Source organism: Propithecus coquereli, unplaced genomic scaffold (assembly GCF_000956105.1).
Source record: "Propithecus coquereli isolate 6110/MARCELLA unplaced genomic scaffold, Pcoq_1.0 Scaffold574, whole genome shotgun sequence".
Taxonomy (NCBI): Eukaryota; Metazoa; Chordata; class Mammalia; order Primates; family Indriidae; genus Propithecus; species Propithecus coquereli.
Window position 1 is genome coordinate 661,033 of NW_012151663.1, and position 20,847 is coordinate 681,879.

General features: G+C 41.6%; 1 protein-coding gene across 1 annotated transcript in view; it reads right to left on the minus strand.

Moving 5' to 3' along the window:
* Positions 1–20,847, minus strand: part of LOC105821428 (BTB/POZ domain-containing protein 9-like) — a 152,288-nt gene that overhangs the window by 82,664 nt on the left and 48,777 nt on the right. Inside the window, exon 4 of the mRNA XM_012658128.1 lies at positions 16,551–16,740. Coding sequence (XP_012513582.1) covers positions 16,551–16,740 — 190 coding nt within the window. The remainder of the gene's footprint in view (positions 1–16,550; positions 16,741–20,847) is intronic.

Genomic DNA, 20,847 nt, shown 5'->3' on the forward strand with positions numbered 1-20,847 from the left:
CCAGCGCTAGCTGTTGCCCGCTCCTCCTTCCAGGCTCTCTATTAAGTTACTGCTGCCTCCCACTTCTCAAAGCTGTACTCATTCTGGTAGGCCCTGGACAATGGAATTCTGTCTTTCTCTCTCTCATCTACTTTTTCTTTTTTTTTTGGAGACAGAGTCTTGCTTTGTTGCCCGGGCTAGAGTGAGTGCCGTGGTGTCATCCTAGCTCACAGCAGCCTCAGACTCCTGGGCTCAAGCGATCCTCCTACCTCAGCCTCTCGAGTAGCTGGGACTACAGGTGCCAGCCACCACACCCAGCTAATTTTTTGTTTCTATTTTTAGTTGACTGGCTAATTTTTTTTTTTTTTCTATTTTTAGTAGAGACAGGGTCTCGCTCTTGCTCAGGCTGGTCTAGAACTCCTGAGCTCAAGCAATCCTCCCGCCTCGGCCTCCCAGAGTGCTAGGATTACAGGCGTGAGCCACCGCGCCCAGCCCTCATCTACTTGTTCTTAAATTTCCTTCCTGTTAGTCCCTTCTCTAATGAACTTCCTTCATGAAATCTTTTGTGAAGGTTTTCCCATGAAAACCACCATCCTTTAAAACACAAAAAAGTATAATAAGTTGCAAGTGCTACAAAATTTAAACACTTACAGTAAGTGGATTATTCTAATTGAAGGCTGAGGTGTCTAATAAATCATAATGTTCCATGTGGAACACGACTTACCATTAAAATAAAGACAACATTAATGAGAATAATAACAGTAACATCTTCACCACCAGTATATAAAGGTAAAAATTCTAACTACTATTAATAACTATAAGTTCTTATAAACAAAAGATAATTAATCAATTTAATTATGTAACTGTATAATAAATCTTTTGAAAAACAGTGAGAAGCTGGGGGAAATAAAAGCAATATTTTATGTAATTTTTTGTAACAGCTAGAGGAAAAAATGGCTAATTACATTTTTCAATGGAATTCTTTTGATCACTGGCTACTCAGTACAATTTTCTTGATCCAGGTTTTCAAAGCCGGGATCATAAATTTTAATTCAGTTTTCAGCTGAACATTAGTAACTCCAGCTTTCCTAACTGTTAAACAGCTGTAATTAAACCAACTGGTGTGGGTTACAGGACCAAAGCTGAATGGGTAGCTGCCATTTTGTTTTCTGGAACTGCCTATACTGTTCTCCCCAGAGCGGGAGGCCCAGGCGGAAGCTCTGCAAGGGGAGGGTTTGCAGTTCTCCCCACTGCTGCGGAGGATGTGAGGGTGTAGTTTCTGTCTCGGGAATACTTGCCAGAACTGCGGGGTAGCTTCCCCTCCCTCCCGCTTCTGTTTGGCTGAAGGACTGTCAGATAAGAGCAAGCACTCCCTCTTCAGAACGCATTCTGCGAGAGCTGCCTTTCTAGAAATAACCCTCACAGGTACCGACATGAATATTCACCAGAGTGCATTGGGCGCAGAGGCCGGTCTCCTTGCCATGCACAGTAATCCTTCGAAATGTATTCCAGGCAAGCTACCAGGGTAAACTCTTATTCGGAAACCAGGCTTTCCAGTGACGGACACTGGATGGGTGAAAGAAGGAAATCTGAGGGAGGGAGGCAGGGATGAATAAAGCACTCCTATCTGTCTAAGGCCCAGCTGCAGCTAGACCTGCGACACTGACTCAAGCACAGCGTGAGGCTTCATTAGAATACTGCATTCTGCGAATTAAACTATTTCTTTTGTTTAGCTGGCTCACCCTTCCTCATCAAGAAGAACAAACGTTTATGTCCCCTATGCCCTATAACCCTATCTTCCGGACCCCTTTTCATTTTCTTCCTCACGTGGCTGACAGGACACACGTGGGCATCCAGAGAGCACAGTCGAGGGACCACGCAGACGCCATGCACAGGCACGCGCACACGCCTCTCCCCTGTGCTCTGTGTCAGCCCTGACTCACATTCACACAGGTGTGGACAGGGAAGAGTAGGAACTTTCACAAGCCAGGGAAGGAATCATGCCCACGGTGGGAGAGATCTCGGATTTCCTGGGATCCTCCCACTCTGGCACTGAATCCCCAAGAGCCAACATTGAGTTTCACGCGGAGGGGCAGACGAGGACCCGACTAGGGCAGCCTGAGACACAGGAGACTGCTCGGAAAATCAACGTTTATGTGTCGGAGGCTGGGAAACATCCCTGAGGTAACCTCCAAGGAGCTGGTGCTGGAACCGTGTGCACAGTCTGCACACGTAGCTTGGGGGCGCCTAGCAGCCTAAGGGAAAAAGGCGCATGGGCGGGACAAAGGAAATGGTGAGGCTTCAGGTACCTCCTCGGCCTATTAGGACCACAAAGGGCTCCGTGAGCCTCTGAGGGACACAATGGCATTCTGAGGCAGTGTGGTGTGATGAGTGGCCGTGGCAGCAGAAGGGAGCAGGAGTCCCAACTCTTCTGCCTGGCCCTAAAACCACATCCTCTCAGATTTATAATAATCTGTTACATTGGGGGGTGTTTAAGGGAAGAGAGGGGGATGGATTTTAATTTCGATGACTTGTGGTTCCTTTTTTTTAGCTCTATTTTTTTCCTTTTAGTTACTAAGTGATATATATAATAAATCTTTTGGTACTTTTTATAAAGTATTCATTATAAAGAGGCATTATACTAATTGCAAAAAAACATAAACCAATAGTTTAAAAAATATTCTCTAGCAGCAGAACCTCTTTAACAAACAATGTCTTGGAAGAAGCTCAGCATCCAAGACAGATAAAAGCAGAACTGCTCCACTGTGGTCAGAGTCGGGGGCTGGAGCCTTGCCTTCCAGATTCCCTAGCGTCCCTCCTCGCGGCGACCCACAGGCTCATTCTCCCACAAAACGCAGCAGGAAAAACCCAGCGGTCATGGTGTATATATCTTGTTCCCAACCTAAATGCTGATTTTCAATAGTCATATCTTTTAATAACAGGCTTTTAAGTATTATTCACATTTTTTGAAACCATAAGAGGAAAATAAACTTCTCTAACACTTCTCTTCTTCTTCTTCACTTTTGCTTATGTGGGCCAGAGACGTTAGTGAGGAAAGGAGCTGACTAGATCAAGCATTGGTAATCTACGGCCCATGGACGCCTAGTTCTGTCAAGCTTTATCAGAACACAGCATGCCCCCGCAGCAGAGTTGCAACAGCGCCTGTACGTATGGCCGGCGAAGTCTGCAATATCTACCACCTGTCCCTTTACAGAAAAAGTTTCCTGACACCAGGAATGGAAAGAAAACTAAAGCTATTCTTATTGAGCAGTAAAGAGTTATGGCACCAAGGTAAGAAGTAAAGGTACAGTTTAAACTAAGGCTGTGCTTAGCCCAGAAATGTCTCAAGTCTCTTTCTTCTGTTGAATGTTTCAGTAGATTTTCACGCAGCAAATTCCACGTGGAACTTTGAAGAGTCTGCTATAGTCATAATCCCATCTTTGTTACTGTGACAACTGTACTGGCAATTCTTGGCTTGTCTTTCACCCCGAATTTCTGGTATTCCTCCTAAGAGTAAAAAAACTAGAAAGAAAATCATACCAAAAAATAATAATAAAATAAGAAGCAGCAGCTCCAATTAAAAATGAAAACCACTCCCAAACCCTTCATACTCCCTGAACTGACAAATGTCCAGGAGCTGCATTCTCAAATTGAAGACTTGCAAACAGGATAGTCGCTGACCACCACCCTCCAGATCCCTACCAAAGGGGATGGGACTAGTAGGGTAGAGTGAATGAATTACAGAGATGTTTAAAGTCAATAAACAATATGCCAAAAACCAAAGTTATATAGTCATTGATAACTCAGTGATGACATCAGTGAAACAATGATGTGTCAGCTATAGAGGAAGAGAACATCACAGACTAAACACCAAGTAAGCAGACGGTGTTGAGTTGTTTGTTGGTCACCAGGAGAAATGGATTTGTATAGATCTATCCCCTGGCCAGCTCTGTCTACTGTGATTATAAAAAGCATTTTACAAGATAGCTGACCAGGCAGTCTATAAGCACAGAACAATAAAAACCTTATTGTACTTAGCATTTTAACAGAACTACTCATTTAGAATCTTTAAGGAAACCACTTTTAAATGGATGATTCTGTTTAACATGTTCTTCCCAAATAGGTCCATCTGATGTCCATGCATTTTCTTCTTGTCTCTGAGTCTAACACGTACAGCTAAAATCTGACTATAGTGGACACAATCATGACAAAGCCATTTCCTATTTACTGGGAAGGTTGTTATTAACAAGATATTATTATCTGGTTACCACCATTCTCAAACAATTCTCCACAGATAATGCTTTATCTACTTCTAAAAGGGTTATTGTGAACTTCCTAATAAAGATAATGCTTGATTATATGTGCTTTATTATTTTTTAACCTCAGAGAATAAATGAATATAGAAAGGCTAGATATCAGGAAAAGAATTGACAAGGGTTTGCGCTGGACGTTTGGGGCCAATTGAATGGTACATGCCTAAGGGACTGAGGAACAAGATCTACCATCCTAGACCCCAACAACTCCTTCCCCTAAGGTTCGTGAGGTAAGTATACACCAAGGAACATTCCAGCAAATGAGAAACAAAGAGATACTTTATTGTTAGTGCAACTTTTGGCCCAAAACCCTAATGCAAAGGGTCTGGGGGCCATGGAACACTCCGTATTCCCAAGCTAATTGCGTCTGAACAGCTTCAAACCAAAACAAGTCAGGAGGCCTGCTCTGTCCCTTCTTCAACACTCAAAACTTACTCTTGGTTCTTAGCACTATAATTTAAGGAAGGATCAACCCAGTACACATTCTAGTACAGTAGTCTCCTTTTATTCATGAGGGTATATATTTCAAAACCCCTTGTGGATGCCTGAAACCGTGGATAGGACCAAACGCTATGCATTATATACTATGTTTTTTTAATCTAATAACTGCGATGGCTACTGACTAACAAGTGGGTCGCATATACAGGGTGGATACGCTGGACAAAGGGATGATGCATGTACCAGGTGGGATGAAGTAGGTCAGCACAAGATTTCATCATACTAATCATAATGGCATGCAATTTAAAACTTAGGCGTTATTTCCGGAATGTTCCATTTAATATGGATAGTTTGGACCATGGCTGACTGCAGATAACCGAAACCACAGAAAGCAAAACCACGGATAAGATAAGGTAGGGCCTCCTAGGCAGTAGTGTCCAGGCTTACGCCACGTAGGGCCCTGTGGGAGACAAGACACACAAGAAGTGATTCCACTGAACTGCGGCCCACTCTTGAGTCCCGCAGACTCAGCAATCTGATCAGCATCTCAATGACCAAATTTCAGGGAGGAGCGAAGATGGATACAGGGGAAGGCAGAAAGAAATGGTGGAAGGAAAAGCAGAGGGTATTTGAACTTTTCCCAAGATTTAAAATCGTGGCATTGCTATGATTACCCTCCCGCTGACTGTGCTTCTTCTTTCGAATGTCCTCAAAGCCAGAAACACTCACTATGATCCCAGCGAACACCCCACCACACTATCCAAGAAGTTCAAGAGTGGAAAGCGCTGGAGGTAACGTAACGGTCGTTGCCCATATCCTCTTTGAAGGTCGGAGGTCTTTTTATGTATCATTTCATCCCAGAATAGATGGACATGACTTTTTAAACTCTAGATCTTAAAGACTGAAAATGTTATTTCTAGTAAGACTTTTGACATGATTAATCTGCCACCATAAAATAACATGGATATGCAGTGAAGTTTCTGATATTGGAATTTCACACGTAGAAAAGAATAGTCAATTCTCTGGTTAGGTAATAGACGCTTTGGTTAACCAAATATACCCGGGTAACAGATTCCATATGGATTGACAATTTTAAAAAGAATTCAGATATGATAAAATACATATAACTATAGTAAAACCACAACAAATAAAATTTATTCTCCTTTTGAACAATCAGAAAGTACTTAGGATCTTGCCCTGCCTCCCAAATTTCATTAGGTACATGAGTTCTCACTGTGTTGGTAAAGCACAGGAGACCAGTTACAGAAAATCAGTAGATTAAATGTCTGTAACAGAAAGTTAGTTTTTTTTCAAGAAGTAAATGTCATGCATTAGAAATAAAACATATACAATATCAGCAATGCCTGTCATTTTGGATCAGACTTGTGCGGTAACTGGACGTAGGCTTTTTACTTACAGAACATTTGTGAAACTGAGAATAATATAAAATATAGTTATTGTATTACTGTTTCAGATATATCCAGATGCTGGGGGCTCAAAGGGAAACTTTTAAAAATAAATGGGAAAAAGACACCCACTGAATTATACATTTTAAATGGGTGAATTGTATGGCATGTGAATATTTCAATGAAGTTGTTAAAAAAAATGCAACACATGAAATATAGGGATTCGTTAAAATTCTAAAGCAGATGTGAAACATCTCAAGCAAGAGACAGGGTTCTGTGGCAGAGCTGTTGGCCAGGCAAGCCAGCCCCTCACCGCGACCCTCGATTTCTCAGCCAGCCCCGCGAGGGCTGATGGTATGACGCCGCCCTTCCTAATAATTGCGAGTGCAAGTTGGCCGGTTAGGCTGCAAATAAAGCTGCAGCTTTTCCTAATAAAAAGGGACAGACTTGGCTGGCAGAGCTCTTTATCCTTTTATCCTTTTGTCCTCCTTCCTGCCTAGACCCAGACATAGTAGTTAAAGCTGTAGCAGCTCGCTTGTTTCTCTGGGGCAAAAACACATGTGCAAAAGACCAAGAAAATTGCAGAGATCATGGAATTGCAGAACCAATACTGGCAGCCACCTCCCTGTGGACTTCTTGTTACGTAAGGCTAAAACAAACAAAACTAAAATAAAACTAAAAAACATTTTAAAAGTCTTTCTCATTGAGATTTTCTGTTATTTGCAGCCAAATGCAACCTGAATGTAAGCTCCTTTGGAGTAAATGAGTGTTAGTAACAAAAACAAATGTTTTGGGAATGACAGTAAGAGGAGTAATAAAAAACAACAACAAAAACAAATGTTGTCAAGTCTTAGTTGCAACATTTCATGGAAGTTTCTACGATTTACAGCCTTAGGAACAAGGATGGGTTGAACCAGAAGATATGACACCTTCTCTCATTTTCTTTTTAAGGCCATAGGAGGCTCTGTAGGATCATGCAACAGATTAGAATCTTCCAGGTGGAGTTTTAGACCAGTTGCGTCACCATACTCATGATGGAGAGGAAGAGGAAAAAATCAAACTAACTTTGGTTTCTTTGTTTCATAAATGAAGACAGTGGGAGCAGCTAACGCTCCAGAACTGCTGTAGAACGCGGCAGCTAAAAGAACCGTTAGCCATTCCTGAACTGTGCAGGAAGTCTCAACAGTCTTGGCTGGTGTTTGGTTACAGTAAAAGAATAATGTGGCAAAGCTGAAAATGTCATAATCATGGAGGTTTCAGGCATCAGAAGGTGAAGGAAGAAAGAGGATCCTTACCATTAGGTCTTAAGGGCTGCAAGAAAAGAAATTCCAGGGGGAAGTAAAAGCACGCTCCGCATTTATCTATGTAACCAACACCCTCTGCAGTGAATCTGATACGTTGCTGAAAGAGGCAACACAGCAGAAAAACTAAAAAATAAATTTCTCAGCTAGAGCTAAGCCCTTGAGTGTCCAGAAAAGTCACTGAAAGGAGTCCTTGAGGGGCACCAACCAGACCATCGTCATAATCATTTTTCCTAGGAGATTCAGAAATAGGAGGTGGAATAGTTTTTCTTGATCTCAGTGCTTCTGCTCGTTCTTAACTAGATAAACGAGAATGTGTTGCTCAAGTGCCTCTGTGGTTACCAGTTTACAAAGAGCTAAGCTTAAAACAAAAAAAGAAGAAGAAGAAGGAGAGAGAGAGAGAGAGAGAGAGAGAGAGAGAGAGAGAGAGAGAGAAATACACTGACATCAGGTGCTACCAAGATGCACCAACAGCATCTTAACAAGGTGACAAAATTGGGCTCCTGGGGAAAAAGTCTCCAATTTAAGGGTACCTGGGGAATATGAACATGTTCAAAGGTAGGTAACTGCTTTGGATTAATTCAAGGATTAACCTTAAATGACTGTGACCCTTCATCAGTTTTCAGAATAGCTTTATCCACTTAATACTCACAAGATATATTAAAGCAATTTGATGTATTAAATTTGTAGAAATTTCAATTTGCTGAGAGTCCTATCCTCTTAGCTCTCAGGAGAACAGCCACATTTCTGTGACTCTGTGTGGCCTAGCCAGGGCAGCAATATATAAAACATCTTCCAAAGTAAAACCAAAGGGGAGGATGTGGACGCTTTCCATTCATTCGATGTTCCAAGGTGAACAATTCTGGTTTTTAAAACGATTGCTTAAATCACTATTGGTGAAGTATTTGTTTTAGAGGGATCTTAAACAACAATTCTGGATAATTATTAAACATAGGTTTATGAGTCAAATGGGGCTCAGATCCTGTGTAAAAATGACTTCTTGATAGGTTAATCTTTGACAACTAAAAGGATTCTTTTTTCATGTACTCAGCTATATTTTACGATGACTAGTTGTCAGGTTCTCCAATTACTCAAGAGATAAATGGTTGGCATGTGAGGTAAATCACTCACTCACACACACACACACACACACACTTACTCTCTCTCTTTTTTTTTGGCATTTAATCTTTCTTGCTTTTCCAAAGAACATCTGAATTCTAGTGCCCCTCCTGTAGTTTTAACACACAACTTAGTTGCCACAGCAATACTCTCTGGTCTTGAAATACCTCTAGGATGAAACTGGTTGAGGCATATTTACCATGTCCCCAAACTGTTCCCAGGCTCCAAGATTCTGGCCCCTAAGTGTTCACGCAGTTCAGACTCCAGCATCTACTGGGAACCACAGACATAATTCTTTATTCTGCGATTTTTCTGGGAACCAGAGCTCTGAGTTTGAGGGTGACAAGGGAAGACTTCAGTGTGACGCAGATAGGCTCAGAGAGAAACAACGCTTACTAATAAATCATGGGTCAGTGAGACAAGGAAGAATTCCTTGGTTCAGGGTTGTGACAGATGACACTCAGCATGACTGAAATGAAGCAAATTTTGTACACTATCTTTCCAATTTCAACTAGAATTATAGGCAATCTTAATCCAAGCTAGAGGAGCCATATATTTAGATGTTTGTTGTATTCTTCAGACTATAAAAAGGAAATTTCTAGCTCTCTAGATTGCAAAGAAGGATGCCTTAATGTCAACAGACGTACTGCTTGCCCGAGCAGCCCTCAGACAGAACGAGACGGAGACGGCGTGGAACGAGCGAGGCGGGCGTCCCCGCCTGCGCCAGCGTCGGCGTCTAACTCCAGAGCTTGCTGGAGGTGCCAGATCTTTAGCAGTTTCCTCACATGCACTTAGATCAGATACACTGAGCAAATATGATGTCCGATTTAGTTGATAAACAGAACTCCCTTTCGTTGCACTAACGTCCCATGTTGTCAGTTCAGTCAATGAGTGTTTATTGGGTACTCGCAGCACAGAGAACCATACGAAGCACTTGGAAATCGCTGCAAAGACTCAAGTCCATCACTATGTTAACAAATCGCTATCTTCAGTTTGAGATTATCTGTGGTCCTACTGGAGACTGAGGGTTGCATAGACACAGAAAATACTCAAATAATTATAAAACATTATTTGAGTCAATAGCTTCAATTTCTCTATCCACCCTTATCAACTAAGCCTTCATTTGGAACTATGAAATAGGAAAAAAATTGAATATTTTGTGATTCCTCTCCTTTTTCTTTTCTGTGCCTATCCTTTGGGAAGAAAGTGGATGAGCAATAGTTCAGGAGGGTGGTAAGCAGTAGGAAGAAGGAAAAATAGCAGTCAAAAGGAGGTTTTGTTTTCTTTCTTTTTTTTTTCACTCTAGCAATGGCTATTAGAATTTAAAATTCTCATATACCGTGACCCTAATCAGCTCATGGAACTTAATCCTGTAGAAACAAAAGCACCAATGTGGAAGGATATATGTTGAAAGATACTTATTTTCATATTATTTGTAGTGATCGAAAAAAGGAAATAATTCTATTGTCCATCAATAGGAAATGGTTGAATAAATTATGATATATACATACTGTAGAGCATTACACAGTTATTAAAGGAATCATTTATACACACACACACACACACACACACACATCTTTTGACTTAAGATATAACCATGAGGCACTATTAAGTAGAGGAAGTTGTAGACTATTTTTATTAGAATGATCCTAGTTTTGTAAAAACACTACTACCTTTATATATCTATATCTGCTTATATATTTCCATAACTATGGTGATGGTAATATTGGTTATTGAGGTGAGATAGGCAAAGAGAAGATTGGGAAAAATTGTTATTGTTTTCTTAAAACTCTTTATAGCATGGTTTCAAACATTGTCGTAAGCCCATGTTACTTTATACACTCTTAAGACAATTTAATGAAGAATTAATTTTTATTTGTGTAGAAAAAAAAGAGGTCTTGTTAATTTACAAACTGAGTAGATAGTCTAGAGTTGGTTGTAGCCACGCCATAGCAAAAGGGCAGCTGAAGCTGGCATGGGCTTAACAGTTCACAGACAGAGAAAAACACGACAGGTGAACAAGGACCACAGTGGCATATGTGACTTTTTTTTTTATGGATCAACATGCTATTACTTCTTTTAACTTATGTTTAATAACTAACTGCAAGACATAAACTGATTTACAGTTCAGACATTCTGTGCCAGATTAACTTTTGTAAGTGGTAGAATTATTTTTTCTTACTGCAAAATAAAAAGAGCTTCATCCCCACAGACTAAAGAAATCATGAATACCCATCAAGAACATACTTTGGGCAGACCTATTTTGTCCTAACATATTGCAATTATATAACATTTTCCAAGTGAGGAACTAAAAATATTTTTGTGTCATTAACTCCTTAATACAACACGCAGAGAGATGACAGGTTTATTTAGCTGCGTCTATCTAACTATCTCATCTCTGGACAGCCTACTTACTTATAATTAGGTTTGTTACTTAAAGCATGATGGGTATTTTAGTTATACTATTGCACATACCAATTATAAAACCATAATTTTCAAGCCAATTTAAAAAGTGTTGACTTACTTGACTATCATAATTAGAGTTTCAACAAAGTGCTGCATTTATTGGCTGAAAGAGACTGGGTGATAGGTATACTTCATGCATAGTATATTTGATTTCTCATACCAGCCTGAAAACACTAAAAAGGATATAATGATTAAGTAGAATGATAATAAGTCTTTTGTTTTTTTTTTTGGAGACAGGGTCTTGCTCTGTCATCCAGTCAGAGTAAAATCATAGCCCACAGCAACTTCAAACTCCTGGGCTTAAGGGATCCTCCTGGCTCATCCTCCCGAGAAGTGGGGACTACAGGTGTGCACCACCAGGCCCAGCTAATTTTTTAATTTTTTGTAGAGACAAGAGTATTGCTATGTTGCTCAGGCTGGTCTCAAACTTCTGTCCTCAAGCGATCCTCCTGCCTCGGCCTCCTAAAGTGCTGGGATTACAGACATGAGCCACTGTACCCAGCCAATAATGTCTTAAACTAAGCTGAGAGAGGAACTATAAACTAAGACATTTAGGTAGATTTGGTTAGTTATTACAACTCTGGTCTTTTTATGTGGTCAGGCCTCTAAAGATTTCCTGTTATTTAAATTTTAATGTTTTTAAATGGCATGAAAATAATATAATTGCTACTCAATTATCCACTTTTAAGGCACATTCCAGGTAATTTCTCTTTTTTCTCTAAAATAAAATGAGTACCTTTTGCTGTGCCTATAAACCCAGCAACAACAAACTCCTTTATTTCCTAGTTATGCTGCCAAGGGAAAGAGAAAGAAATGCAAAAGAGCGGGAGAGAGGTTCCTATTAAATGGTAAGAACTAGGGTTTCTTCTCCAGAAGCTGGCTGGGTCAAGGCAGGCCAGGAGCAGAGAAGGTGGCTTCTAAGGTCTGAGGGCCTCCCCAGCCTCGCCCCTCCCCTCCTCTAACGGTGCCGATGAAACACTGGGTGCAGGAGCGGGATGGGTTTGTTGGTGCTGAGAGATGGCAACAAAGCATCTCAGGGCTGTTACCTCTTAAAGTTACCTCCCTTGCCTTGCTTCTGCTCTCCCCTGCCTCCTTTCTCCACCCACACCAGCCTCCTGGCTGCTCCTGCGGCCTGTCAGACACGCTCCCCTCCAGGGCCTCGGCACTTTGCCGTGATGCCCATCTTCAGGATCCCCGGAGGGCTTGCTCTTCCCATCCTTTAGGCTCTGCTCACACATCACCCTTCTTGGTGCAGCCTCCCGTGACCACCCGATTAAAACTGCACTGTGTCTCCACCCCTGGGTCTCCCTGATTTTCCCATAGCATGTCCAAATCCCTGACGTATCACCAGTCGTGTCTGTCTACTGTTTATCTCCCCCATCCCCACCAGCGTGCCAGCTCCATGAGAGCACCAGTGTTTGCTTGTTCAGTGCTGGGCCCCCAGTGCCTACAGCAAGTAGTGTGTCTGGCACACGGTAAAAGGCTTAGTACATTTTGTTGGATGAATGAAATAGGGGGACAGAGATCGTGTTTCAGTTCAGCCTCTGCAGGATACCACGGGGTACTGGAACCCGTCTCACTAGGAGGGTTTGGCTCCCACTGACTACGGTTAGGCTCACGCATTTTCTGTCTGTCAAGAAAGACGGCTCTGCTTGCCTGAGTGGCTACAGGGTAAACTCTCAGGAAAGGAAGAAATGGTTTCTCTCTATGAAAACAGGCAAACAACAGAAATGCTTATTCACAAAACAATTATGTCCTCTCTTAGGAATAAAGAATGCAATGATCAAGATATTCTGTTTGAGGCCTTTGCCAAGAGGTAAGAAACCCAAATTGTTACAGCCGGTGTACCAGGAGATGAGGCCCACTGCAGACAGAGAGTTTCCGGGATTTCCAGCTCTCCTCCTGCCTAGATGGGGAAGTGTTAGTCACTCTGCTCTGTAATAGCCTCCCTCCAGGTGTTGATTCAGAATCGCTGGGCTTCTTCAGATACAGTGACTAGGAAAGCAACTCAGTCATCACAAGCAATAGAAGCTGTGGGTCAAATGTCACTGACTAATCAACCTGTCATTGGTCAATTACCTATCCCCATGAAGAAGTGCCACTGATCTAGTTTCCCGTCAATAAACGTCTATCTGGCCACATCAGCTACTGCTAACCACAGCCTGCCAGATATCCAGCATTGTCCACAGGCATTGGTGGCTAAGAAATCTCTCTCCCTTTCCTCTTTATAATGTCACAGAAGAGGCAAATGCAGTTCCTGACAACATAATGTTGGTTTCACAGAGACGTGTCTCTTTGAACACTCAGCCAGTTATACAGGACTTCAATTGCATGGATTTTCTTACTGAAAAAACAATAGCTGGGCTTAAGGAAGTCGGAGGCTTCATACTGTGCTGAGAGGTACAATTCTGTCTTCAGTTGTATTCGTGCTCTCACCCCCCTCTGAGTGAGGAAAAGAAAAATTGTTCGGGGGAACCATCTTCATTCCGTATTTAGGAAAACCAAGTGGGCGCTGTTCTCCCTCGCCTTAAGGCCCAGTGACGCTCTGTTCTGGAGTCAGAGTCAGCATTTCTCATTCTTCGGGGAGATCTAGGGGCCACAGTGGCCTTGCCACATGAAGAGCCGGTTGGTCTCTCTCTGCATTGTCACCCTGGCATTGACCTCGTGAGGTCCCTGCTGGATCTAAAATTCTAGATTTCCTACTGTATCCCCTATAATATCCCCTCCTATCTCTTTTTTTTTTTTGAGACAGAGTCTCACTCTTTTTGCCCAGGCTAGAGTGCTGTGGCATCATCCCAGCTCACAGCAACCTCAAATCCCTGGGCTCAAGCGATCCTCTTGCCTCAGCCTCCCGAGTAGCTGGGACTACAGGCATGTGCCACCATGCCAGGCTAATTTTTTCTGTATATTTTTAGCTGTCCGATTAATTTCTTTCTATTTTTGGTAGAGACGGGGTCTCGCTCTTGCTCAGGCTGGTTTCAAACTCCTGAGCTCAAACAATCCGCCCGCCTCGGCCTCCCAGAGTGCTAGGATTACAGGCGTGAGCCACCGCGCCCCGCCATCCCCTCCTATCTTGATGTTAAGGCAGCCGTATCAGAAGGTAATGGAGAGGAAGGAATTCAGGAAGATTCCCGTGTTTTTGGCTCAGGCACACTAGACAGTTTTTGGTCTAGGCATAAGGGAGCTGCAACTCAATGAGATGACTAGAGTGGGGAGGGGGAGGATAATGGAATTCCATTTTAGATGTCTCGGTCCGAGGTCTTGGTTTGGGATGTGCACAGAACACTGTTAGATGGTGGCGGTGGTGAGAGGGAGGCCCAGGGTACCAGGTAAGCAAATGGAATACAGAGAACATTAAACGAGAGTGGGCAGAGCTACTAAGCTGCCTGTTTGCTTCAGTCTTCATTGACAAGAAGACTGGTCTTCAAATTAGAAATGGCAGAACAAACATAATAAAGAGAAAATTGAAGTCCCAAATAGGTGACGAGAAAGAGAGTATCTCGTCAATTTAAATGATTTCAAGTCTCCTGACTCAGAAGAGTTACACCCCAAGCCTGCTGAAAGAAATTGCAGATGTAATCTTAGAGACACGATTGGTAATCTTCAAGAAATTGCGAAGACTATAAGGAGTGCCAGAAGACAAAAGAAGGACAACTGTTTTCTGGATTTTTAAAGTGAAGAGGGATAGACTGTAATAGGAAATATATAGGTAAGTTTCTAATTATCAATGGCAAAAATTCTAGAACAGCTTATTAAATAGATGGTATATGAGCGCTTTAGTTAATGCCAACAGCTGAGAAAAAGGAAAGAGTGTTGTTTGCTGTTTGATGGAAGTTTATTTGCACTGGTGGCTTGTCCAGACTGATGTGGCTCGTCTCTTCCCCTTTCCTAAGCACAGAGTGAGTTGTTTAGCCCTCAGTATGAACTCAGGGCTTCTCTATCTGAGATTTGTCGCCATGGTACTTAGCCTGTGATGTGGCCCTTTATAAAATGGGGTTGACAATTTAAATGAAGAAATCCACAGTCTGAATTCTCCAAGAAATCCAGCATCAACTCCTCAGGGTGTCCCAGGGACCTGGCAAGCAGCTTTAACCTCTGTGGTTATTAGCCTACACAGAGATAAACCTCTGCTCATTAGAATCCTACTACGTTATTCTTTGTGCTATATCTGCCTTTACACACGCTGACTTTAAAACAGGAACAGGAACAACAAAGCGGAGGTGATGGAGCATGGTGGGGGGTAGGCAGTCTCGCCCTGCCAACACCTCCGCCCCGGCAGGCTGAGACAGAAATATTTATATGTGTGTGTGTATATCCTAATATTATATTTGCATTACATTTTTACATTAGCCTTTCAAAGCCCTTCTTAGAATGTTGAAAAGAGAAAAGGAAAAAAAAAAGCAGCCTACTCAAGACCCAGATAGCTCTCTTGAACTAAAAGCGCGGTCGCCTGCCGGATAGCGACGTTTCGGTTATGACGGTGGTCCCCCGGGAGTACGATGGAGCTAAAAAATTCCTCTTGCCTAGTGATGCCATCATGTCCCGGAACGATTACTTTATTTAAAAACATTGCAGGGTAGCCTGCGTGTACAGTGTTTGCAGAGTCTACAAGGGCGCACGCTCCTGTCCTCGCCTTCCCATTCTCTCACCGCTCACTCGCCGACCCACCCAGAACCACGTCCAGTCCTGCAAACTCCGTTTAAGTGCCCTACACAGGTGGGCCATTTTTTTCTTTTATCCTTATTTTTACTGGATCTTTTCTATGTTTAGATACGCAAATACCTACCATTGTGTCACACTATTTCCAGTGCTCAGCACAACCCCGTGCTGTGCAGGTCTGTAGCCTGGGAGCGACAGACCACACCACAGCCTCGCGTGCGGACGGCGGTGCGGCCGGGCCCGTGCGAGCGCGCTCCGCGACCCTCACACGACCACCCAGGTGCCGAGCTACGCGCTTCGCGGAGCACGGCCCTCGTTAAGCCACCCGTGACGGTGCACCCTCTGGGGGATGCTGCCAGTTTCATGTTTAAAAATGATATAATCCTATAAATCAAGCGAAGTTAAAGTTTCCTTCTTAAAATAAAAAAAAAAAAGGAACAACAACAAAACACAACGATCACTAAGATCTTTTAGAACCACACCTTACATTCAGATGTTTGGTTCATATATAGAGTCATTTATTAAAGTCAAAGAAATGATTTTTCATTCTATATAACCTCTCTTGGGATTACCCTGTAACTCTCTAACCAAGACAAAATGAGACTTGAGAAGGAAGTCTGCCATACCCAGAGAGAGGCCTCTTATCCAGTTCCTCCGTGAGTCTAACTTTGGTACCTTCCCACCGGAAAGCCCAAACAAGCATCCTACAGCTCACTGTCATCTCCTCTCTTTATACTCCCACTCCCTTCTCGCTATTTAGAGCAAAGAACCGTTTCCTCACTGGAGTTATTGGGATCATTTTACCAAAATAACAATCTGTATGCGTGTCTTCCATTTTAAAGCTAATGAATGAGAAGGAATCTTCTTACCGTATGGACCCAATCATGTACGGCTGGGCCAGCTGAACCACAATCGCACCACTTCCTAGCTGGTGACATGTGTAGCCAGAATCCCAATCATAATTCTTAGTGTCCCCGTTCAGCAAGGCGTTTCGGCTCCGACTGACTCCTTCAATCACACTGGCACAATCGGAAATCGTTGCAACATTCTCCATGGGAACTGTGAATCCAAACACAAGATTTGGCATCAGGATAAGAGAAGCCAAATACACCTCAATAGTGTACTTGGAACAAAATTAATTAATTACTATCTCAAATCAATGATAAAAGGGAAATTAGAACCTCTTGATTATCTTAAGATATGAATATATTTTCCAAGCTAAATAGCTTTAAAAAAAAAGTTGAACCTAAGGTTGAAACAAACCAAACCACATGTAGCAATTAACCTGAACATAGTTTATTACAAAGAAACATGATAGCCCATAAAATACAGATTAGATAAATACACTGTAGAATATTACTATAATGAGAAACTACAATCAAGATTAATGAGTTATAGCTATATATCTAAATGAGTGAATTTCAACAACATAATGTTGAGTAAAAAAAGCAAGGCACAGAAAAACAGAGTATGAGTTCATTTATACAAAGTTTTAAAAAAGTCTAAACCAAAAAATATTTTGTTTAGGGCTATACACATAAATATAAAACTAAAAAGAAATCCAGGGAATCATTACACAAAATTGAAGACAGTCTGGGAAGAGGGGAGATAAAATCTTAGGAGGACCCACACCAAAAGGTCTAAACATTAACTGGTTTCATTTCCAAGAAGTATTGGTCTTACTTTGTTTCTGAAGCTAGGTGATGGGCACACAGGCATTTGTTTCATTAGTCTCTAAGCTGCAGATATTTATCACGCCCATTCTTCTGAAAATTTGTTTAAGGAAATATGATAAATTCAGAATTTTAAAATTCACAAAACAGGAAAGTGATCCAGAACATGGTAACGATCCCTTTTCAGAATATACAGTTGTCCTCAGCTGTGATTCTTTTGTTTACCATTCTGTGCACTGCAACACAGATGCTCTTTCCTTCATTCGTGAACTGTTGTATCTTGAAAAACTAGCTCTGTTTTTATTCTAGGGTCTCTATACTTCGAGTCCACACCAACCTGCTCACTTACAAAAGTTAAGAGCTTCCACAAAATGATGTCTGTCCACTAGGACACAGATTCTCTAAGCACTGAGAAGAAAATGATAAAAAGCAAGGGCCTTTAAAGACCCCCTAGGACCTTTTCTGTGCATTTAAAGCCAAAATCTACAATTTTCTTCAGACATTTAAGTTATTTAACCAAAATCTACAATTAACCCTCGCTACTTACATTCAAGATCTGTAGTTTACTTTAGATAATTAAAAAGCGGATTGCAAAAGAAAACAATAATTTCTCATTAGATATGTCAACTTGTACTTTTCAGTATAATACACTCTGTCAAAAGAAAAAGGGTGAGAAATACTACCACCATGCCAAAACATTTCTAAATTTACAATGATGTGGGTAAAAAATTCTATATGTATCTTCTAAGCAATGCATCCATTTTCCAAAGTTGGATATGCCTGCACTTAAGCCCTCCTCTCACACGCCTTCGCCAATCGCTTTGTTCTCTGCAGACGAGGAAGGACACCCGAGATAAGAAAGGGAGGGAAGGAGGGAGAGAGACAGGAGGGATTTTCTGGTGGTGAATCCCTTCATTATTAAGCTTAACTTCGAAGCAACGAGAAAAAACACAAATAAAACTGCCCGTAAGGACAGTTTACCGGCAGAGAAGGGGCTCAGAGAAAAGCTCATCATGACTTTAGAAGGAAACAGAGGTGAAAAGGGTAAGACATGGTACCTCTATCTCATGGAAAAGGGGCTGTATTCTTTGATTTGGAAGAGAGAACTTAAAGAAGTAGCAGAAGATGAGCTAATACAACGCACTGAGCTAATACCAGGCTGGTGGCTCGTACCTGTAATCTCAGCTTCTCAGGATGCTGAAGTGGGAGGTTTGCTTGAGCCCAGGAGTTTGATATCAGCCTGGGCAACGTAGTGGGACCCCATCTCTAAAACAATTTTTTAAAAAATTAGCTGGGTATGATGACACGTGCCTGAAGTCCCAGCTACTCAGGAGGCTGAGGTGAGAAGATCACTGGAGCCCAGGAGTTCAGGGCTGCAGTGAGCTATGAGCATGCCACCGCACTCCGGCTGGGGCAACAGAGACACTCCATCTCTTAAAGAAAAAGAATCGAGCTGAGCTGTAAGATAATGCTGCAGTAACAGGCAGGCCCCCTTCTCTCAGCAGCTTAACACAGCGCACGTCTGTTTTTCACTCACCCCACGTATTCAGTGATGATTGGCCAGAGCCAGGTGGCTCTGCTCGCCGGATCACTCAGGGACCCCAGTGACAGGGGCTTCGTACTGACGCGTGCTTCCTCAGTCACAGCGACAGCGGGAAGAGAGCAAGCTGGGCACGGGTTCTTAAAGCTCTTCCCCCAGAGTAGCACAGATCCCTCTGCTCACACCTCACAGACCCACGCAGTCGCGTGGCCTCACCTAACTTCGAAGGGAGGAGAAAGTACAGCTCTGCTGTGCGCCCAGGAGAGGAAACGGAGCATGTGGTGAGCAATACTAACATCCACCCCAGACAGGAAACCGGGACGAAGGAGCGTCCTCTAGACAGATAAATCTGCTCATTTGCTTAAAGTATGTAAACTATTTCAATGAATGAATATCCCCAAATTTATATATCTAGTCTCTTGCAGAGGGACACTTAGATTGTTACCATTGTTTTCTTTGCCATTACAAACAAAGGTATCTTCTTGTGGTCCTGGGTAAGAGTTTCTTAAAGGAATACCCAAGACTGAGATACCTATAGATCTATATATAAATACATACGTTTTTAACACTCATGGCTATGAGTTACCACCAAGTTCCCTAAATAAGGCCAAGTTACTCACCAAAGCGGCTGTAAAACTTTGTACTCCCAACTCACTGCTCCACATCCTCACCAACTCTTGGTGGTGTCACACAGATGAGTGTGAAATGAGATCTCAGTGTGGCTTTAGTTTTTCGTTTCTTTGTTAAATGAAGTCGAACATTTTTTTCTCTTTTTTTCCTCTGAAATCGTTCTCAATTTCTCTTCCGTGAACTGCCTATTTTTATCTTTTGCCTATTTTTCTATTACCTAATTGATCTGAAGGATGCCAGTGCTTTGTAGGTCAATGTATTGAGCTAAAATATTTAATCTTTTTCTTTATGATTTGTGTTTTTCCTTTCTTGTTTATAAATTCTTTCCTACACCAAACCCATTAAGATACTTTCCTATATTTTCTCTTAAAAGTTCTCATATTTTTCTTTTCATGTTTGGTTCTTTAATCTATTCACAATTTATTTTTGGTAGGCTGTGAGATGGGGATTATTTTCATCTTTTATTTATAGGGATGACCAACTTCCCCAGGACCATTTAATGAACAGTCCATCCTTTCTCCGACTCATTTGTTACATACAGAGTTTTCACATATATTTGCGTCTCCTTTTAAAATCTGCATTCTGTTTCGCAGATAGATTGCCCAGCCTGTGTCTTCGCCAGGCTGTCTTACTATCAATATGACTTTACAGTAAGCTTCAATCTTAGCACCTCCCTCCCACTCCTTTCCTCTTTCTTTTTCTTCAAAATTGGCTCACACATTCTTGGCCCTTTCAGGAAAATTTTCCATTTTGTTTAAGTTTTCAAATATACTGGCATAAAAATTTTCATAGTATATCCTCTTTCTCATTCCAAATATTGTTTATTTCTACCTTTTCTTTCTTTTTTGATCCGTTCTACACAGGTTTATCTATATTATTAGTGCTTTCGAGGAAAGAATGTTTGGTTTTGTTGATTCTTTATTTTCTATTTTACTAAATTCTTCTCTTATTATTATTATTATTTTCTTCCTTCTGCTCCTTTGAATTTACTCTATTTTTTCCCTGCGTGAAGCAAATGCTGAATTCATGAATCTCTTTTCTGGCAAATGATTTAAAGCTAATACTGTATTTTACTTCTGACTCCCATTTACCTTTAAAATCAAGGTTTGATATTTCGTGTTTTGAAAACTGCTGGTCAGGTATTGTGTAGAATATTCCGCAATTTGGGTTTGTCAGATATATAGTATTTTAAAAGTTGATCACTTCTAAATATTTTCTAATTTCCATTATGATTTTTCTTTGACCCATGAATTATTCAGAAGTATGCTTTCAACTTTCCAAATAAAACTTTTCGAGTTATCTGTTACTGAGATATATATATTA